Here is a 19,284-nt window from a genome sequence, read left to right on the forward strand (position 1 = left end):
AGGTTTAGAGTTAGGGTTTTGGTTATGGTTAGGGTTTAAATTACTTAAAAAGTTAGGGTATGTCATTAAAGGTGTATCTTAGTTGTAAAATAATTAATTTATGATCTTCTTATTCAGAAACTAATTGTATAAACAGTAAAGCAGCACTTTGAATATAAAGCAATGTATTCATAAGAAGTAAAATTAATAATTAATAATGGATAAGAGATCAAATAAAATAGCATCTTAATTTAATTATTTCTCCTCATCGCTCTTCTAGGGAAAGTATATTTCCCCTAAGTTTACTTCCATGAAGGAAACGATCGTGTGGTCATAATAACCAGGGATTATTATTGTGGGCAATAAGAAACAAATGCATGAGTTTGTGAATACTTTAATATCCACACATTGCAGACACATGGTTGCGTTCATTTTAGATCAGCGTTGACCCTTTCGTGTCTCTGAGGTGCACTTCTCAACATGGCCACTAAACGCCGCCAAAGAGTCAGGGATCCAGAAACGTCTAAACGCCTGCTCTGGTGTTGGCGGGAGGCGCGAACATTTCCCGCTCATTTCATTCTGGACACATCCGAACTTCATCGAAGCGAGTTCTCTTGACTGTTTCTGGTGCTGCGACGAGAAGAAGCCATTGAAGATAAAGTAGACAAAGTGAGTATAAAATCGCGTTAAACCAAAGAATCTTGGAACAGTTGCAGTTAAATACCTTTAGAGACGTTGTAAACTAAACATAAAGCAGCACATCAAATATATAAATATCCATAATAATAATAATTTCAATATAACATTAGCTCGTGAAGAATATGTCACCAAGTTCAGCTTTAAAAGTTGCAATGCTAACGGCTAAATATTTCAAAGTCTCTCAATAAATATGTGTATTATATATATATTTGTTACTTCTGATGCTTTAATCATTGTAATGCGTGACATTGTTCGTAAAGAATTGATTAAATATCCAAAACACTGTCAGTGTTGTTGACCGATGATGACATTACTCTTTGTAACATTATCCTCTTCTCTTCATGAATTAAAGTTTCAATTAAAAAATGATCTGTTTAAAATACATACAAGCATTCATATTAACATAAGCACGTGGCAGGGAAATGGGTATCAACTTCTTAAAAAAGTTCCTGCTTCTGTGACAACAACAAACAAAACATCAGTTTATATTGAAAAAAAAAAGATAACACAAGATCAGCCTGGTTCGACCCTTAGGCTACGACTGTTTGGGTGACAGAGCAGTGCCATTCAACCCATCAAGACAAAATCCCAGTCATGAATGTATTCTTTTTTTGTAGTGAGAATACGTGAAATAAGAAGTACGTTTAGCTTCCACGATAATGATAAACGTTAATCTGCACAGTTCATCCAATCAGGTCGAGTTCCTCCTGGAGCTGGAGACACATCGCATTCACAAAGTTTGTATTTTAAAAGTAGTAACAAAAGGTTTTGATATTAGTTAATGAAGTATCATAAAAAAAAAATCTAAGAAATTGCCTAATATGACGTCATCAGCAGGTGGCAGCACCAAATACATTTTCACTAGTTCTACCTACCACTATACTGAACAATTATTACTTTGTTGCCCTCTTGAAAGTATAAGTTTGTAAACACTTCATATTACAACTGTGTAAAACTGTATTGTATTACACGTCAAGACTTCTACATTCTCATTGTATTGTTGTGACATTCAGAGACTGAACCTGAGTTTCCATCTTAAATATTTCCTATACATTATTATATTTTTAAACACATAGTTGGCACTGAGTTGTTTGTTTATTTAGACTGGTGTATATTGCAAAATATCAAACTTCCTGTTGAGACTCAACAATGAGTAATGCAATGAACCACGGGAAGCTGAGGTTACGTCACAACATGAAATTTGCTTTTAACTGGAGCGATGAAGTCGCGTGGTGGTTTGTTGTTGTAGTAGTTCAGTCTTTGTTGGCGAACTCGCCTGCCTCCCAGCGCATAGCCATCGCACTTTTGCGTCTTCCTCCAGTCAAGGCTTCAGGAAACTAAGACAAAAGAGAGAGTAGATTTATTAACAGCTTTTATTTCTTCTGTTCCCAACTTCAAGAAGGTTTAGTAATTATCTGTTTTTATGTTGTATATAAAAACAGGGATGAACAGATTTAATTTAAGTTTTTAGGTGGGTAAAAAATATGTATTTCCAACTTCTTATGGCAGTCCAGATTGAAAAACTGAAAAAAAAAGCGAAAACATTTTCCAGATTTCATTCTGCTCAAAAACAGACAAACTGCCTTGTAGTTCGGTGGCTGCAGCACTTAATAACATGAAGAGTCCAGAAATATCACTGCTAAGATGTCCTTAAAATAAAGTATACACATGTTCAGAAGACTGCACACTGCTGGCACTAACATCTGTTTAATGTCAGAGAGAATTTTAATTCTCATTTGCTCATATTTCATCAGCCATTTCACGATCGTGTGACGGGTCTGTTACCTCCGCAATCATCTCCGCTGTATATAAAGTCTGCTTAAATCACCGCAATGATCTCCGCTTTAGTAGCACCTTCATTTTTTTTAAAACCTTCTCTGTTCACGGCAAGTGTTAGTTAAGCCTTTATACATATGCAGGCATGTTTGATCGTTATTTTAGCGGAGATGGTTATTTTTTCAGTTTATTCAGGTTTATTTTATGTTATTAACGGATAACAGCTGTATGCTATTTAACTTAAGATATGCTGATAAATAACTTATTAGGATATATTATTATAACAGTCTTGCTTTTGCTGTCATGCATGGAGAGACAAAGTAGCCAACAAACAGACACACCAGGAATGTGTCAACAGGTTTTTTTGGACTCAGAGGATTGTTTTGTTTTACTACAACAAGTAATACTCCTTACACTGGTAACTACCCTTTCAGGAGTAGATCTATAAAAAGTAAAGAAGTTGTGACTTCTATTTTTCTTGCACATGTATGAGTTTATAGAGCCCATCTAATGCAACACTGTCGTTTTTTAAGTTTTTAGTGCAGTGCCTAATATTGTATTTCAAATGTAAAAATTACAGTGCAATTTTCTTACAACATTCCCTGAAAGCACTATGCGTAGCAGCGTCAGTTGAGCTGTTGATTTGCCTTTTAGTTTGACAGAGAAACTAATTCATATACTTGCAATTTCTGCAGAAGCAGAATCACCTTAACCCTGAGATAACACAAGGGTTAAGATTGTATGTGGGGCATATGGATTAAACAGTCATATTATGTGAACTTATAAAGTCATTAATGTACTAATGTGTCCTGTACATACTAGTAAGCATTACTTACTCTGTGATCACATGACATTGCTGAACGATCCATCCGAGCAACTGTCTTCATTGGAGATGACGGAGAAGACTTGCACTTCATTGGTACATCGTCTGAAAGTGTAAAAGATTTCACTCAATAAGATGTTCTCTTCCCGTGATTGCACCAGAATTACCTGAATTGCCAAGTGACAATGTGTCAATGTTGAGAGACATCCTCTCTGCCCTGAATCTGTCTTTAGCATACATACTGGCCCTTTCTTTCCTCAGCTCTTCCTCTCTCTGCTTCACCATCTTGATCTCTTCATCCACGAAGGAAATGGTGCTTCGTGAACGGAGCTTAAAGAAGGGGTTGTTGAGGAATATCTTCTCCTGCGGCTGCTCACAGACTTTGTTCAGGGAGAAGTCGGAGGCACTGCGGATGATGAGATTTGACGTTTCAAGGACGATGACGTTGGAGGTGCCGTCTTCAGACAGCGTTCCGGAGATGTCAGCAACCTTCCGTGACCCAGAGCTTGCGTCATTACATTGGTCCAGAATGATTACATTGTTTGCCGTCATTTCATGTCTCATTGGTTCCCGAGTGGGTGAGGAGGTGATGACAAAGGATGGCGTCAAGGGAGTGCTGATGGACCTTGGCATCCCTCGAGATGGAGCGCAGTCCGTTGACTTCCCCATCCTGGTGAAAGCCCTTTCTCGCTTGAAGTTCTCCTCCCGCTCTATTGAAATACGTATCTCCCTCTCAACTGGGGTTTCCAGGTCGTCACAAGGGGACCTGTAACTGGAATCATCCAGGCCAGAATCTTCTGAGCAAGGGCTGAACTGAGTGTGGCTATAATCTCTGACCAAATTCAAGCTCTCCAGATCTCGCGTCTTCTTGTTGGTTCGCTCAATGTTCCGGACGGGCGTATACATGAAGCTGTAGCTTCCATGGAAGCTTGGCTGTTTTGTTGTTGGTACATATATCTTGTTCTTGGTTTGCTTCTCCATCTCCCGCCACTGTTTTCGAGCCAGCTGGAAGTCGACGTGTTCTGTGCTGACGTTCTCACTTTTGGTCTCCTGTATGACACAAAAGTCTTTTGGGATCTTCTTGTCAGACTCAGAGTTCAGGTGCTCCTGGTTGATGGAGTCATTGTGATTCACATCTTTACCATTTTCACTTTCATCTTCAGAGATTTTGGACAAACCTTGTCGACCCAAGGGCATGGAGTTCACTTCATGTGGTGGACTGGCAGCACGAATATCTTCCTGCTGAGGCACTTCTTCAACATTGAGAGCTTCAAGTTGAACCTCCTGGCAGTTGGTGTCTTCTTCATCATCGTCGATCACCTCAACTTTCTGCACAAAGAGCTCCTGGGCACTCAGCTCAAGACTGTCTAGGTATGAATCATCGTCCTCCTTATTTATGGAAGAGGAGAATATATTTCTCCACTTATCATCTGCGTCACTATCAGATGAAGCAGCCGCGATCTCTACTTGAAGACATTCGTCCATCTCATCAGGGTTAAGGCCAGATTCACTGGACATGTCTGACATCACTTCGTCTCTGATACACCGCACCAGCTCAGAACTCTCCGTCATGGCGAGGTCAGGATTGATGTCAGGGTCCTCAATGTCCAGATTACAATAACCGTCATCAACATTTGGATCAATATCTCCTGTGTCTGGGTCGGGAAATTCATCTGGGTCTATTATTTGTGCTATTGCTTCTTCGTCTGGTGCAGGGAACTCATAATCATTTTCCAGATCGGAACATGGCTCTGGGAATTCTTCCATGTCAGGCAACGGGAACTCTTCAAGCTCTAGATCAGGATCTGGTTGGGGCTCGGGATATTGCTCTAACGCCAGGTCAAGGGTTTGATCCAGCTCTGGACATTGATCAAAATCTTGCTCTGGCTCAGGAAACTGATCCAACAGAATGCCTGGAACTGGGTCTATGTTTAGGTTTTGTTCTGACTCAGGCTCTGAACATTGCTGAGTGTCCAACTCTAGACTCAGATCTGGTTCTTCTTGAACACTTGGCTCTAGCTCCATCTCCAGTTCAGGCTCTTGCACTGGAGTTTCAACCATCTTACGATGAGCTTCGTTCTCGTAAACACTGTCTGCACTGGATGGTGTGTCTGACACCGACGAGTTGACAGACTCATTCCTGTTAAGCTCTTGCACGGGCTCAGACACTGAAGCGTCTTCAAGAATGTGAAGAGGCACCTCAGGACACTCGTCTGCAGTGGGAGGGTTGTTAGTTAATAACGTGCTGGGTTCGATCTCTTCCCCATGGACGTCAGATAAGTCGGTCTCCAAACAAACCTCCTCTTCCTCAGGAACAAACTCTGCTTCAGGTAACTCAACCCCTGTAAGATCCACTTCACAGTCCATTGCCGTTCCTAATTGTTCGGCTGTTTCCATGGTAACAGAGAAGTTGAGATTTTCTATTTCGCTGAAAGCTTTGTTCAGTTCCTTTCCATCTGCCTCGCTGTCCACAGACGCTCTCTGTGAAATGAAAAGAGAGTGTCAAGAGTTGAAAATTAAGCCACTCTTTTAATTCAGCAATTCGCTGCTCATACTAAGAAAGATGATATCAAAATTCTGGTTCCAAATTAATGTTGTAATGTTGTTGCCCTTGACATAATACTATTTACAGTATTAGTCATTGCCATTAGTTTTACATACCACCTGCATTACTAACATTTACAGACTATTACGAAGACGCTGTTTCTTTAAGTGGCCTGATATACGATATCACTGTCCGCAGATGACATCACTCAAAACCCTTACAATTCCGTATATGTATTTGTTATACATATATTTTGAAGATCATAATCTTAATTCTGTTAGATTAAAAATGATTATACACTATACGTATACGCCATACTTAAATTAATGCTAAAAGATAATCAAAATATAAAGTATAAATGACTCGCCTTATCTAAAAGCTTAAACGTTTGAAGACACATTCACAATCAACATTTCACTCCAGACTGATACACTGTTTCAAGAAAAGCTTGGAACAGGATTAGAGTCATGACAGAAATTACTTTAACATCTGTCCGTCTGCCCGTTTCACACCTGGGGGCGTGAAACAAAGAACGAAGCAGGGACACATCTGTGAGGGGGGGGGGCTAGGAGACAAGAACTTCCACCGAAGAACATTTGAATGATAAACAAAGTAGGAAGAATTCTCCACAGGAGATCGTGACACAGGGAGTTTGAAGGAACCAATAGGGCGATAGGGGGAGGACCTCTCGGAACCTCCCGCAAATTTGCCTTAAATATAGCAGTGTTATTATTGTTCGGGACCGTTTTTCCCGGAGCTATTGACCTGTAGAGCTGCCGGCAAAGAGCGCGGCCGATTGATCGTAAAAGTTTGTATCTTTGTTTGACTTGAAACGGCGAATAAACGACCCGTTACACTCTGCATTGACCTTTTTTCTCCATAAAGCAAAGTATTAAGACCCGGTGGTGACGTCGTGTTGGAGCGACGGAAACGGAATCAGTTTTAATCGTTTTAATTCTTTAAATCAAATTCAATAAAAGACTTAAAAAGTCATATAGAGGCATCGTTTTGATGGAAAGACAGAATGTGTCAAGCAACGTGCATCTCGTCTGAGGTGGGCATTGCGGTAGGTAATAAATTTCTTACATATCGTCTGAAATTTCTGCAGTAAACACCTCCTGTTCATGTGTGTCCCTGTTGAAAATTCCAGAACAAAAGTAATTATCGTTTAGATTGACACACTTGTAACACCACAGGGTATGAATGTCTGGAAAAAAGCTCTGTGACAAGCTGAGAAAGAGTAGAACACAGGAAGGTGTCGATGTGTTTTCGTGGGGACACACTCACTCTCTTGGTTAGCTGTGGTTGTGTGGATGATTCCCTGAGTGGGTTGTTGTGCTGAAAAGAGATGGCTTTATGGGTTGTTATGTAAGACTGCAGGACTGGGTCTCCCTCCCACACAAACATGTGTCTTTGTGTCACATTCCTCATACGCTTGTTGCTCGAAAGGTAATTATTTTGATAAATACAGATTCTGACAGGAAACGCAAGAGACTCCAGGAAACAGTGTATGGCTCTCTGGAGTTAAAATCAGATATTGGTATTTAATTAACACAGCGATGAACACGTGCCATCAATAAGTACATATTTAGTTAGAAGTAAACATCGCACACCTCAACTATAGGGGTCATTTCATTAAAAAAAAACGAAAAAAAGGGGATAGAATAAATTTAATCAAATGAATGGTTTTAAAATTGTGTTGGCTCAAAAACTACATTTCCTGATTGATGATGGAAGACCATGAATGGGAGTCCTACAAAGCAAATTTCCAACAAACAACATATAAGTCGATTTATTTTAGTGATTTTCTGTTATATTAAACACCTCGTTTTTGGACAAAACTTGGTGCGTGAGCAGCAGCAGTGAAAAGCCATTTGCGTCATGGATGACACTTTTTAAAACCCTTCTTAGATTTAGACTTGGACTTATTTTTGTTGATGCCTTTAGGATGATTCCTGCAAGGAAACTGAGTTTCCAGCAGCTTAGAAAAACACAAGGGAGGCATAAAAAATACAGTATAAGAATGAACTCTTAGCTAAATAGATACAGAAAGTATATAATAAAAACGAACAGTAAACAATAAACTGTTATATAAATATACATGAAGTAGTTATAAGAGCAGAGGTTAAAATAAAATTAATGGAAAATGAATCTAGATAAAGCAACAGACCACTCAAATGTTATCACTTACAAGTTATTTTAAACCCTTAGAGCAGTTATAATAAAAACAATATAAACAGAAAAATAAAACATAAATGTAATTGAAAAATATTCCAAAAGTATATTAATAAATCAACAAAGTTCCATACATAATACATACATACTATAATTGACTCCCTATCATACTAAATAATGCAGCAAAAACTTCAAGAAATGAACAGTGTGACGGACTAACGCAGAAACCTCTGATTTCCTCCTGACTTGCAGCTCTGCTTTGATGCTGCAGCGCCTCCTATTGGACCAATAGTTGAAAGGGGGGCGCGTATTACAAGCAGCCAATGCTGGAGACTTCTTTCAATTTCATTTTATCTCCACTCTGACGGGGGAAATAACTGGTCGACCCCAAACATGGAAAGACATTAAGAAACAGCCTGGTGAGGGAATGCTGATGTTTGGGAAATTAAAGACGTCCCCAAACACCATGTTGGACCTTTGTAGGTCAGCTGACGGCAGACATCTACTGAAGATGATGCTGCATGAACTACACAACGGACAATTACACACCAGTTGATCCTGCTTTTAGTTGCCAAGACCTGCAGGGATCAGTAAATAAAACCTTGAGAGACCAATGAATGCCACTGTTGAGTCAACGATCTTGGAGCTTGATTGGATTTTGATGAAGTAACAACCGAAATATAAAAGTCTGTAAATCAAAACCGTCCAAGATTCACAATATGTCAAATATTAGAACCCATTTATATTGACGTATTTAATCTTTCTTGGGAGCCATCACTCCTACAAATACAAGGGTTGTAACATTTATTACATTCATGAACATCATAATTCCTTCCTGTCCAAATTCTATTGAAAGTTTATTTGTTTTTATAATAAATAGTATTCCATTTATAATTATTATAGTTGTATTATTATTTATTTATTGTAGTTTTTTCTTTGTGTTGTTATTTTTAATACTTTTTTCTGTATGTAATAATGTAATGTGTCTGTGTGTGAGCTGCTGTGATGACCCACAGCTCCACAAGTGTTTCTGTTTATTTCACAGGCATCTGAAGTTTACAGTGAGTCCAAATATGTTTTATGTGGGAAGTGGTCTGATTAGAGACTCAGGTTCCCAATTCTGACCGTCCTTCAATGGATGTAAAGCCACTCTTGTCGGCTTTTAAGACCCACTCCATCATAAAACACTCCTAACAAACAAATAATTTTCCTCTGACCTTGTCTGTCGTGAATAAGTTGACGTTGAGACGATGTAGCTTTCAAATAAATAAAGGAAAAGAAACTCTCTAAATATTTCTATGCCATGCCATTTTAAATTGTACATTTCATCGTCAAGCTAGCAGCGGACGTCTCATATTCTACATGACTAAAAGGATATATGAAACATCTATCGAGAAGCTCAACTTTGAAGTAAACATTTTTTCTTTCTCCTTTTCTAAATTGTGAAGCAGCCAATACTGCCCCCCACAGGGGGTTGTTTTTGGCTCAATTGTGCCCCTTCACAACCAAGGATGGAAAATGCACAATTACCTCATCTGATACAAGAGCATTCTTTAAGATAATACTTTGGTCTGAGGCATGATAAGAGTAATATTGACCCCACGGTTAACTCCAAAAATGTTCTGAAATGGAATGGGGCCAATCATTACTGAGAGTCACCTGTTGCATTAAAAAGAAACGCACTTTCATTTTACTAAGTTTTTCCACCGTCTCCAGGATTTTTAATTCTTATTTTTATTTTTTGAAAGACTTAAATGTTTTCATGTTGGATGTTTTTTTTGTGTGGAAGATGTTTATCTGCTTTATATTGTGCGATCACGAGAGAATTCTGGCTTGGAGTTTATGATCAATGGAATAATTAATTTTCTTCCATTTTGATCTAAAATCAAGTCTTGGGATTTAGAAAACTATTAAGTTTTTAGCTCCTCTTGGGGGGCACAGGAGTTCTGTTCCAAGAGGGTGTACTGGGGTCAACCTAGGGCTGGAATACAACTTTGCTTAAATTCAATTACTTTAAGAAGCCTTTCTCTATAATCTTCTATTATAAACGACCAAACAAAAAGTTAAGAGTTGTTCTTTGGATCACGTTTTCCTCCACCTCACTGATACTGTATTCATCTATCACAATCCATCTTCCCTGCATTTTTAAAAACTGTAACCATTAGAATTTGTGTGGAGCAGCAACGCCAACATGGAAATAATATTCCACCTTCTCTTCCCCTCGTCTCTGACTTTTGATTCATGACACAAAGGTAACAAATATGTTTGCAGACATAGTTCCTAAGGTGGTAAACGAGAGGGAGGAGATTGAATTAGAAAACAATTTAGAATTTGACTTGCAAGTGTGTGACTGTAATGGGAACAAATGAGCCTCCATGTAATTGCCTGTTATCTAACCGTCCTTCCCACTCTCATCCAGGTTTGTCGTTGCCACAGAGTAAGAAACTAGACGCCACCAAGGACACATTCTGTTCTCTCGGGTGTCAGACGTTGTTGTTCAGGAACACAAATGGAAGCAGCTCAAGGCTGGATTGGAATCTTTTCTTTTTTTTTTCATGATTTGCTTTCTTTCGTTTGCATTCTGACACGCTGATTCATAACAATGAAATTAAACATGATTTCTGGCATATTATTTATTCATTGATTACGTCACGACTTTAAAAAGGATGCTGTGTTAAACATACTTTTAAAAAAGCAGACTTTTAAGAGGAAAACACAAAATGGTGTTACTTTTATGTTTCACAAATCCCGAGCTAAATTAACCTGCAGATATTTTTTGGGTCATTCTGACACAAATGAAAGTGAATTCTATATGGTTCTTTTCAGTGTTGATGGAGCAGAGACACGCTTTGTGGTGAACTTCCGAAATGAGTGCTGGCGAGGAAAGGTCAGCCACGGGATGGAAAGATGTGTAGGTGGACAAAGTGATAGAATGACAGTGCCAGCAGCTGACCTTCAAACACATGCCCGGTAACACATGGATCACTTATCGCCCTCAAGCAAGAATAACTAGATGTTACAAAAAGTGGTACCGTTTGGGTCCAAAACGATTCACGTGAAATGTTATTTGTTTTTTTGATACAGTAGTTCGATTTTTCTTAGTGTAAATTAAAATTATAAAAAAGTATATATTATATAAAAAACAATTACAAATCAACATTAAAAGCATTTTCATGCTGGTCGGATTAAATATTATGTGCATTCAATGTTTGTTTCACCCAAAATTTAAACTTCTTTTACTTTCTACTCACCCTCATGTCGACCAAGAGTTGGGATTATTTTAGTGTAATCTCTTCCTTTTTAGAGTTAAAGACATAAATGTACATCTATTTTAATGAAGCGACCGAGCGACCAGGGACGACCTGCCTCCAAAAAGATGCTTCAAAACATCCAAATAACTCCATGGTGCTTGAATGTATTGTTCACTTGTATTGAAGCCTCGACGAGAATAATTGTTCTGGAAAAAACTAGACAAGTCTATATTTTTGACACTTGTTTGTTGAAGATGTTGGATAAAATATAAACGTAAAAAATATATAGACTTTTTTTGTTTGTCCCCTGGGTGCTCAGTTGCTTCATTAAAAGTTTGAATTTTGGGTGAACTATCACTTTAAATAGGTTGACCTTTCATATTTCATTTAATTTCGCTTTTATCTGCATGCGCTGCTTAAAAGGAAAAGAGCAATATGACAAGTAATCAAATACATTTTTTAATAAACACGTGGCAATGTATAAATGAAAGGCACAAATGTTAAATCTAAAAATCCTTATTATTGAAAAAGGGAAAATGGCAGACGGAGCAGGAAGTCTTAGAGACGCTGTGGACCTTCATATAGACTTAAGTTATCATCGTTCAGTTGAGCTCATCTTCTCCATATTAATTCTGTCTTTGTTGTCAGATCCGTCCGTATTGCTTCTTTGCAAGTACCCTGACTTGTGGGTGAATGTGGGCTTGTGGTTCCCCACACTGTCCTGCTGAGAGAGGTCATCATCCGAAATCTCTCCACTGCTTGAAACGCGAGCGACACTCGTTCTGGGTTTGAAAACTCTGCTCTTGTAACCTTCAGGATGGTATGAAAGACAATCGTCTTCATGTTGGACTCTCTCCTCCGGGTTCTCATCGTCGCTGCCGCCGTCGATGACCACCAACTCAGCCTGAAATCCTTCCTCCTCCTCCTCGGCTCTCTCGTAGCCCATGAAGATCATGGTGACAGGTCCAGACTCTAGATCAGTGGGAAGAGAGTCCATCTGCATCCAGGCTTCACAGTCTTCTTCTGGAGACTGTCCTCGACTGTCTGTGTCTGTAAAGATCTGCTGGATGGGCAGGGAGACTTCATCTGATCTCACTTTGACTGAGACTACAGTTTCTCGACCCTGACTATCATGCTGGATGTTAAGATTTTCTTCACTGCCTTCCTTATCTGGGTGAAGAGGACAAAACTCTAAGTGATTTTCGTCCCCATAATATCCTGGAATATCTTCTTTGTCGTTGGGGACGGGTGAGACGTCTTTTGGATTGAGGTACTTTGACTGAACTGTTGTTTCGGGTGTTCTCTGTCCTTCAACACGTTGGCTGAGCTGGCTGGAGGGCCTCGAAGTCCCCCTTAGTTTTGGTGTTAAACTCTGTGATCTGGGAGTGGATGATCTGCTGCTTCCATCGTAGGCCGCAGAGTAAACCGGCTTGTGATACTGCACGTCGGTCGGGACGTCCTTCTCTGTGGCCTGCAGCAGCATCTCTTCTGCCTCTCCTGGAGTCATCTCTCCAACTTCTCCAGCATCACTGTCGCTTGTATTTAGGGCGTAAATACACTTTCTGCCATCATCATAGACCTTCAGGCCCCTCTCCTGGAGAGCTTCGGCAGTGACCGCTACTGTGGAGACCACTTGACTTTTTCCAGTTCGTTTATCGTGCTCCACTTGGATCTCCATGGCAAAGGTTGCTGGAACGTCAAAAAATTCAAAACATGAATTAAAATAAAACAGAAATATAATGATCAAGTATTACGTGTAGAAACTAATGACACCATGTACAGACAGTATTTTATCTTCTCTTTCAAGATTGAAGAAAAGGTTAGGGTTTAAAGAACCTGAAGAGTGTTGCTAACTTGGAGCTTAAAAGATTCATCTTAAAGTCTATTATAATTTTTCTATTATAACGGTGTCAATGGGGACGGTCGCCATAGAAACATTTGGTAATCTCCGGGCCCAGAGAAGCTCAACTGAATTGAACAGATTTAAGAGATTGATTATTCTCATGGTATGGATCAGTATGGATTGTCTGATAATGAACGGCAGATTAAAATGGATATAACTGGGGTGAGGAATGCTTAGCATGACTCATTGAATACATTTTTTTCAGGGGCACACACAAGAGCATGGTTCAGGACCAGGTAAGGAATTCTAACTTTACCAAATGTATTGCAATCGGGGAAAAGATGCTAAGCTTTAAACAGCGAGCTCATCTAACAAAGCTCACACAGTCTGACAGTGTGTATTGATCATCCGGTTTCTTGAGGTGGTATTTCACCCATAATTCCAATTTATTTTCTACTCACCCTCATGTTGACTCAGAGTTGGGATTATTTTCATCCGTTACTTTTTAGAGTAATAGGCAGAAATTCATGTTCATTTTAATGTAGTGAATGATGCTCAGTTGTATTTGTCTTTATCTTCCTCCAAAAAGACACTTCCACATTCAAACATCCAAATACCTTGTAACGTCTTTCTTGTTCGGACCAGACTGAGCTTTTTTTATGGAGGTATTTTATGACGGTAACATGGAATCACATATTTGCTTATAACTCCAAAAAGGAACAGATTACTCTGAAAATACTGGATACCCAACCCTTAGACAAAGAGGGAAATTTGAATTTCCAATGAACTTCCACTTTTATGCTGGACAATTGGAGTCCAGGTATACTTGGTCGTAGAGTGAGCTTAAACACTTGTGTTAACTCTGCAGTCATTTTCACCTTTCAGTTCCTGTGATATACTGGTCTCTCAAGATTTGCCTGTTTTAATGAGTGTGCATTTGTTTAAGCGACAATCCATGACACCCCCTGCTAAGTAGCTCCATTTACACCTTAAATGATATACAAACTCCAACGTGACAGTGAAGGTAGTCACTGGTGTTTGATGTATTTCCACTTTTAACAAGTACTGACCTATGGGGACACATGGCTGTTGCATTGGAGGTAAACAAGAACACATTATTCATTATTTTACCGTTCTGTAGGCAAAAGTCTGGTTTCATTTTATTTTAGGTTATTATTAATACATATTAGCTGTATAATGAAAGTAAAGGTTAGAAATCAGTTGGAGTTTTTCCAATTTTTTCCAACTCTCTCTAATCCAGAAGTCAGTTTAAAGACTTATATTATCATGGTCCCCAGCTAAGCAGATGAAACATCAATGATGTTTCCTGCTGCTTATGGTAAGTTCTAACAAAATGGCCGATGATATATAAAATACATTTTCAGCTAAACGCCAATATTGGTTGTCAGTCTATTATTAAACAATTGAGGATGAATACATCCTGCCATATTACCCAGGAGAAATCTGCGCTGTTCAGTTTATCATATGAATGACACAGATCTTGAGCTCAGATTTGCTGGCCTTAATGTAAAGTTGATTTTGTTTCAGTATTTAGTGTAAGAGCTTGAACGTACTCGAACAAAGCAAAGCACGCATCAGGATCTTACGATGAAAATATGACAGTAAAGAAAAATGACGTTGTTCATTCCAACCCAAGGCTATATAATGAACAAAAAAAGTGTCACTTTTATTTTGGTTTTATTTTGTTCTCTCATTTATTATTTACTTCCGCGTTGACTAATGGTACAAGGCTGGACCTCATCGGGAAACAAGAACCCTGACGAACTTCAACCACTGAGTGCAGACCTATGTACAAGATCAAATGATATTCTGCACTAGTTTGTAGTTGTCTCTCTTGTTCCCTTCCTTGGATTAATTTTGTTGGACTTATTTTACCTTGGTCTTATATCCCCTGTACCCGAGTGCTTTGACATTTTCTTTTATGCTTGTTTTCTTTTTTCCAAGATGATTTCCAGGGTGGACTTTATGTTTTGTTTATGAAATTGTTGATTCATTTCAATTGTATTTTTGGTCTGCTGGTTACTCTCACCTGCCATTGTCGAACTCACATTCAAGTTTGAGCAGATTGCTTGAGCGGCAACACAATGTTCCTTTTTTTTTCAAGCTTCATAATAGCTTCCTGTTGATTTGAAGAACATGTAGAGTGGCCTTATTTGAATAATTGTTCAGAGAAGCACATTTTGAAGCAGTAGTTTTTCCCTCCAGAACTGTAATCATGAGCGATCTGAACCTCTTAGCGCCTCCAGACTCTCTCGGTCTGAGTCACCAAATTGGCATCATTCGTTTACCTTTTTTTGATTCTTGGTTGTCGGGCAGTGCGGGAAGATTTGCAGCTGCTGGATGGAAGATTGCAGCGATATTTGGGAGCAGGATAGGATCTGGGTGTGATGCATCTATAGAAATTAAAGAAACGTAAGACACATTATGACACAAACCATCATGTGTAGCATCATGTTAACCCATGTAAGTGTTAGTCATCTACAAGTTAGCTGGTGAATCATAAACTTCTTTACAATTTATTATTCAACAAGCAAAAGTTAATTCACAAAATGTCAACAAATCCCTACTTTGACTTCATCCAACACCGATGTAGCAAATGAAATGTCGAACTTACCTGAGTGGATCTCCTCTTGGAACTCCTACAGGTGAAGACAGACAGGTGTTTTGAACAAGCAGGAAGTCAACAGTCCATTTTTTGGGTTGATTCACTCCACTTCACAACTTGAAATGTTAATCCATGCAGAAGCGAAGCAAGGATTAGTCTGCGAAAATGACCCCATCACCATGTGAGCGAGCCATTACCAGGACATTATATTCTCTCCAGGTGACCTCGAGTCCACCCACACACCCTCGAATAACAAATCTCTTTAAACCCGTGCAGGAAGAGATTCAGAAGCAGGAGAAGGTCAGTCATTATTCTGCACAACAATGTTGAGGAAGAACAAGTTCACTCTCATGACAAAAGCCTTTTAATATTTGTGAGTCTGCGCGACGGTGGTTAAACATAATCACACGTTGTCATGAGCGCGCATCCGATCGTGATCACAGCTGTCAGGAGGTGTTAATAAAAACACAGTCGCTGTCAGCACCACGTCTTACCTTGATGATGTCTTCATTGGTGCGCTCCACCTCTTTCAGTCGCTTCAGGATCACTTCTTCATTGGTGGATAACTGCAGCTCCTCAGTTTCCAGATCGGAAATCTCTTTTTCTATCCTGAACACACGAAATTACGTCAAAAGATGCACTAAAATACACTTGTGCGTCAGGAAAAGGTATCAATAGGTAGCTCCTAACGGTAGATACTGACACATAAATGTCTATTAGATTATTAATAAATGATCTTATCTTTCTTTATTTGTTTGCGCTTCTATCTCAGTTAAATACAAATATAATTCCTAAAAACACATTTAACAAGGCCTATTTGAGAACTAAGTTGTTTTTATAAACATAATATTCATTTATATTAAGCATTTGACAACACATGATCAGCAAAAAATATATTCCCTCAATAAAATCTGGTCTGTGATGTGTATAAATAATAGTAAGTAAGTAAGTATTTTTTTATTTATATAGCGCTTTTCCAGACCAGGGTCACAAAGTGCTTAAAAAATCAAAACAATATTAATATAATGAATATAATTCAATAAAGTATATACTTTAAAGGGCAAGATAAAACTGATAACACAACAGGAGTTCCAGAAAATCAAGGAAAAGCCTGAACAAATAAAATCAATATAATAAATAATCAATAATAATAATATAATATAATATAATATAATAATCAATAATCAGACGTTTAAGAAAATGAAATGTTATAACTCTCTTCTACTCAAACAAATCTTATAAAAACTGAGGTAATACATTCTTCAGAATAAACACTCAATGTGGTAATTATGTAAAATATAAATAGATCCTAAACAAAAATACAGAAAAACATGAGGTAGTCTATTTTTAATTATGTAATGTAATAAGTTAAGAAGCCTGTAGCGCGAGAGTCTGACACTGTGCCCTCAACACAATAAGGCCTTGAACCCACAACGTTAAATTCCAGCAGCTGGCAAGTCAAGACTGTGAACGCTGACTAATAAAAGTTAGACAAGGATGTCCATCATGATATGCTCTTCTTGCTAGAACTATCATTAGAAACAAACTAAATCACAGGAAATGTTCCTCTACTACTACTATTTATTTGCTCTGTTGTTTGTTGATTGGTTGTTCAGTGACCTGTTGCTGTTGGAGCTTAGTGTGTTGTGCACCAGTCAGAAGGTTGGTGTGACATATGCTGGTTGTCATGTGACTCAAGTGTGTTAGTAGTTGTAGACTCAATAATCCACAACTGTGTAATCCTGTTGTGTAATTCACTCAGGTTTACTGTCTGGCGTTTGACACACACTCAAAGAGAACACACACTCAAAGAGAACACACACTCAAAGAGAACACACACTCACAGAGAACACACACTCAGAGAGAACACACAGCTGAGCTGAATGTATAAATAAAGGGGAATTTGTTTATATAAAAGCGTCTGGTGTCTACGTTTTTACACGAGATCCTTACACAGAAATAAGGTAACACCAAACAAACTAACTATATATTATTTTCTCTATGTGATATACATTATTAGTTGTGTGCAACATACACAAATTGACTGTTAAAAACAGAATCAAACTATGGTCTTTTTCTTATTGTGTAACAGCATCTAGATTTTTAGTGCATCAGCCTCTCCTCTTGTTAAACTACCGTCATCCTCTCTGCATTATCTTTATCTTTATTACGCAGTTAAAATATTTTCATTTAATTTACAGAAAAAATATACAAAAATAACTTATGGAAACTTCATTTTCTTTATCTGACCAAACCGAACAATAATAGAAAATACATATTGGCCAATAGATCAATAGATATAAAGACAATACTATTTGGAAGTTTATAATTTAAAGGTCAACTAATGTGAAAACCCAACTTTCCTCACTCACATGTTTCAAAAGTCTTCAATGCCAAAATACAGTAAGTCCCTCATCATTATGTTGTCTTGGAGTTATTACTTTACAAAGTTCTCCCCCGTCTTAGCGAACAAGAGGTGATGAGAGCAGAGTCAATTATAACGTAACCAGCTTTAGTCACGTCCGCTTTGTTTATACAACAAGTCCCTTGGAGATGGAAACTTCCAAAATGGTTGACGCCTGATGTTTGACCAATCACAGCAGAGTGGGTGTGGTTATGGTAAACATGATTTCATCTCCAGAAAAAAAGGGTTTCGATTTCTAATGTAATTATTTCAATGTAAAGAAAGTTTAGTACACACACATACTGATGAGTACAATAGAGTCAAAGATCTGTTTTTAGAGACATTTAAATCGTAAAAGCCTCATGTCCGAGCAGCTGGTCACCTGTGGATGTTGCTCTGCAGCTGGTCGCTCTGCTGCTGTTCGTCCTGCGCCTGCTGCTTCATCGCCTCCAGCTCTTCCTGCGTCTGCTGACTCAGTCCGTTCATCAGCCATTGTTCCCTCAGAGCTTTCTTCTGTCAGTCCGACACACCAACACACAGCTTTAGTATGTTGCACTCATCATTTTTGCCCAAAAAATGTACTGCACAGCTTTAACTGCGTTGACAGCAGTCTGCTTTAAAATCATGCCAAGTTCACACAGAAGCCTCAAAATGGATGCTCGACTTTGACAAAGTCAGGTGCAGACAAATGTTTGAACTTAAAGTGCATCAAAATTATTAATATTTAAATGAAAGACTCGACAGAAAATCCCTGAATCTGAAGTTTTCCTTCTAATTTTCCATATCCCTTTATATATTTTCATAGATATTATTTAATTAAACTATATGGTTTGTCATTTTTTTCAATTACATTACATTATTTGATTTCATATTAGACTTAAACGTTATTTTAAATATTTATATTTCTATCCCAAATTATTTCTCTGTGGCAATAAACGTTTTCTGATTCCGATAACGGCTCAACACTGCCACCTCAGGACATAAGGGTAACTGCATCAACGTGTGTTACAGTCAGGTGTGTGTCGCTTATTCTTATGCTTTTATTGGTCGATTACGAACATGTAAAATCCGTTTTCTTCTACAGAAACATTTTAAGGATTATATAATACATCATTAAGGGAAAATAATTTGTACATTCAGTGGGAAAGACAAACAAATGAATG

The 19,284-nt window shown here is 38.3% G+C and overlaps 1 protein-coding gene across 3 annotated transcripts in view; it reads right to left on the bottom strand.

Moving 5' to 3' along the window:
• Positions 1–357: 357 nt before the first annotated feature.
• LOC148082057 (palmdelphin-like) overlaps positions 358–19,284 on the bottom strand; it is a 30,022-nt gene continuing 11,095 nt past the window's right edge. For 2 of the 3 annotated variants that reach the window (XM_087789154.1, XM_087789153.1), the window contains exons 4-8: positions 18,504–18,634; positions 16,212–16,326; positions 3,445–5,758; positions 3,291–3,382; positions 358–2,015 (exon numbers count right to left, since the gene is read on the bottom strand). In XM_087789154.1, the coding sequence (XP_087645280.1) occupies positions 1,932–2,015; positions 3,291–3,382; positions 3,445–5,758; positions 16,212–16,326; positions 18,504–18,634 (2,736 nt within the window). In that variant the 3' untranslated portion in view covers positions 358–1,931. Of the gene's footprint in view, positions 2,016–3,290; positions 3,383–3,444; positions 5,759–11,572; positions 12,938–15,400; positions 15,506–15,726; positions 15,752–16,211; positions 16,327–18,503; positions 18,635–19,284 lie in introns of those variants that run through there. The other variant, XM_087789155.1, reaches the window with a different exon arrangement.

This window comes from Callionymus lyra, chromosome 4 (genome assembly GCF_982586985.1).
Source record: "Callionymus lyra chromosome 4, fCalLyr1.hap1.1, whole genome shotgun sequence".
NCBI classification, from domain to species: domain Eukaryota; kingdom Metazoa; phylum Chordata; class Actinopteri; order Syngnathiformes; family Callionymidae; genus Callionymus; species Callionymus lyra.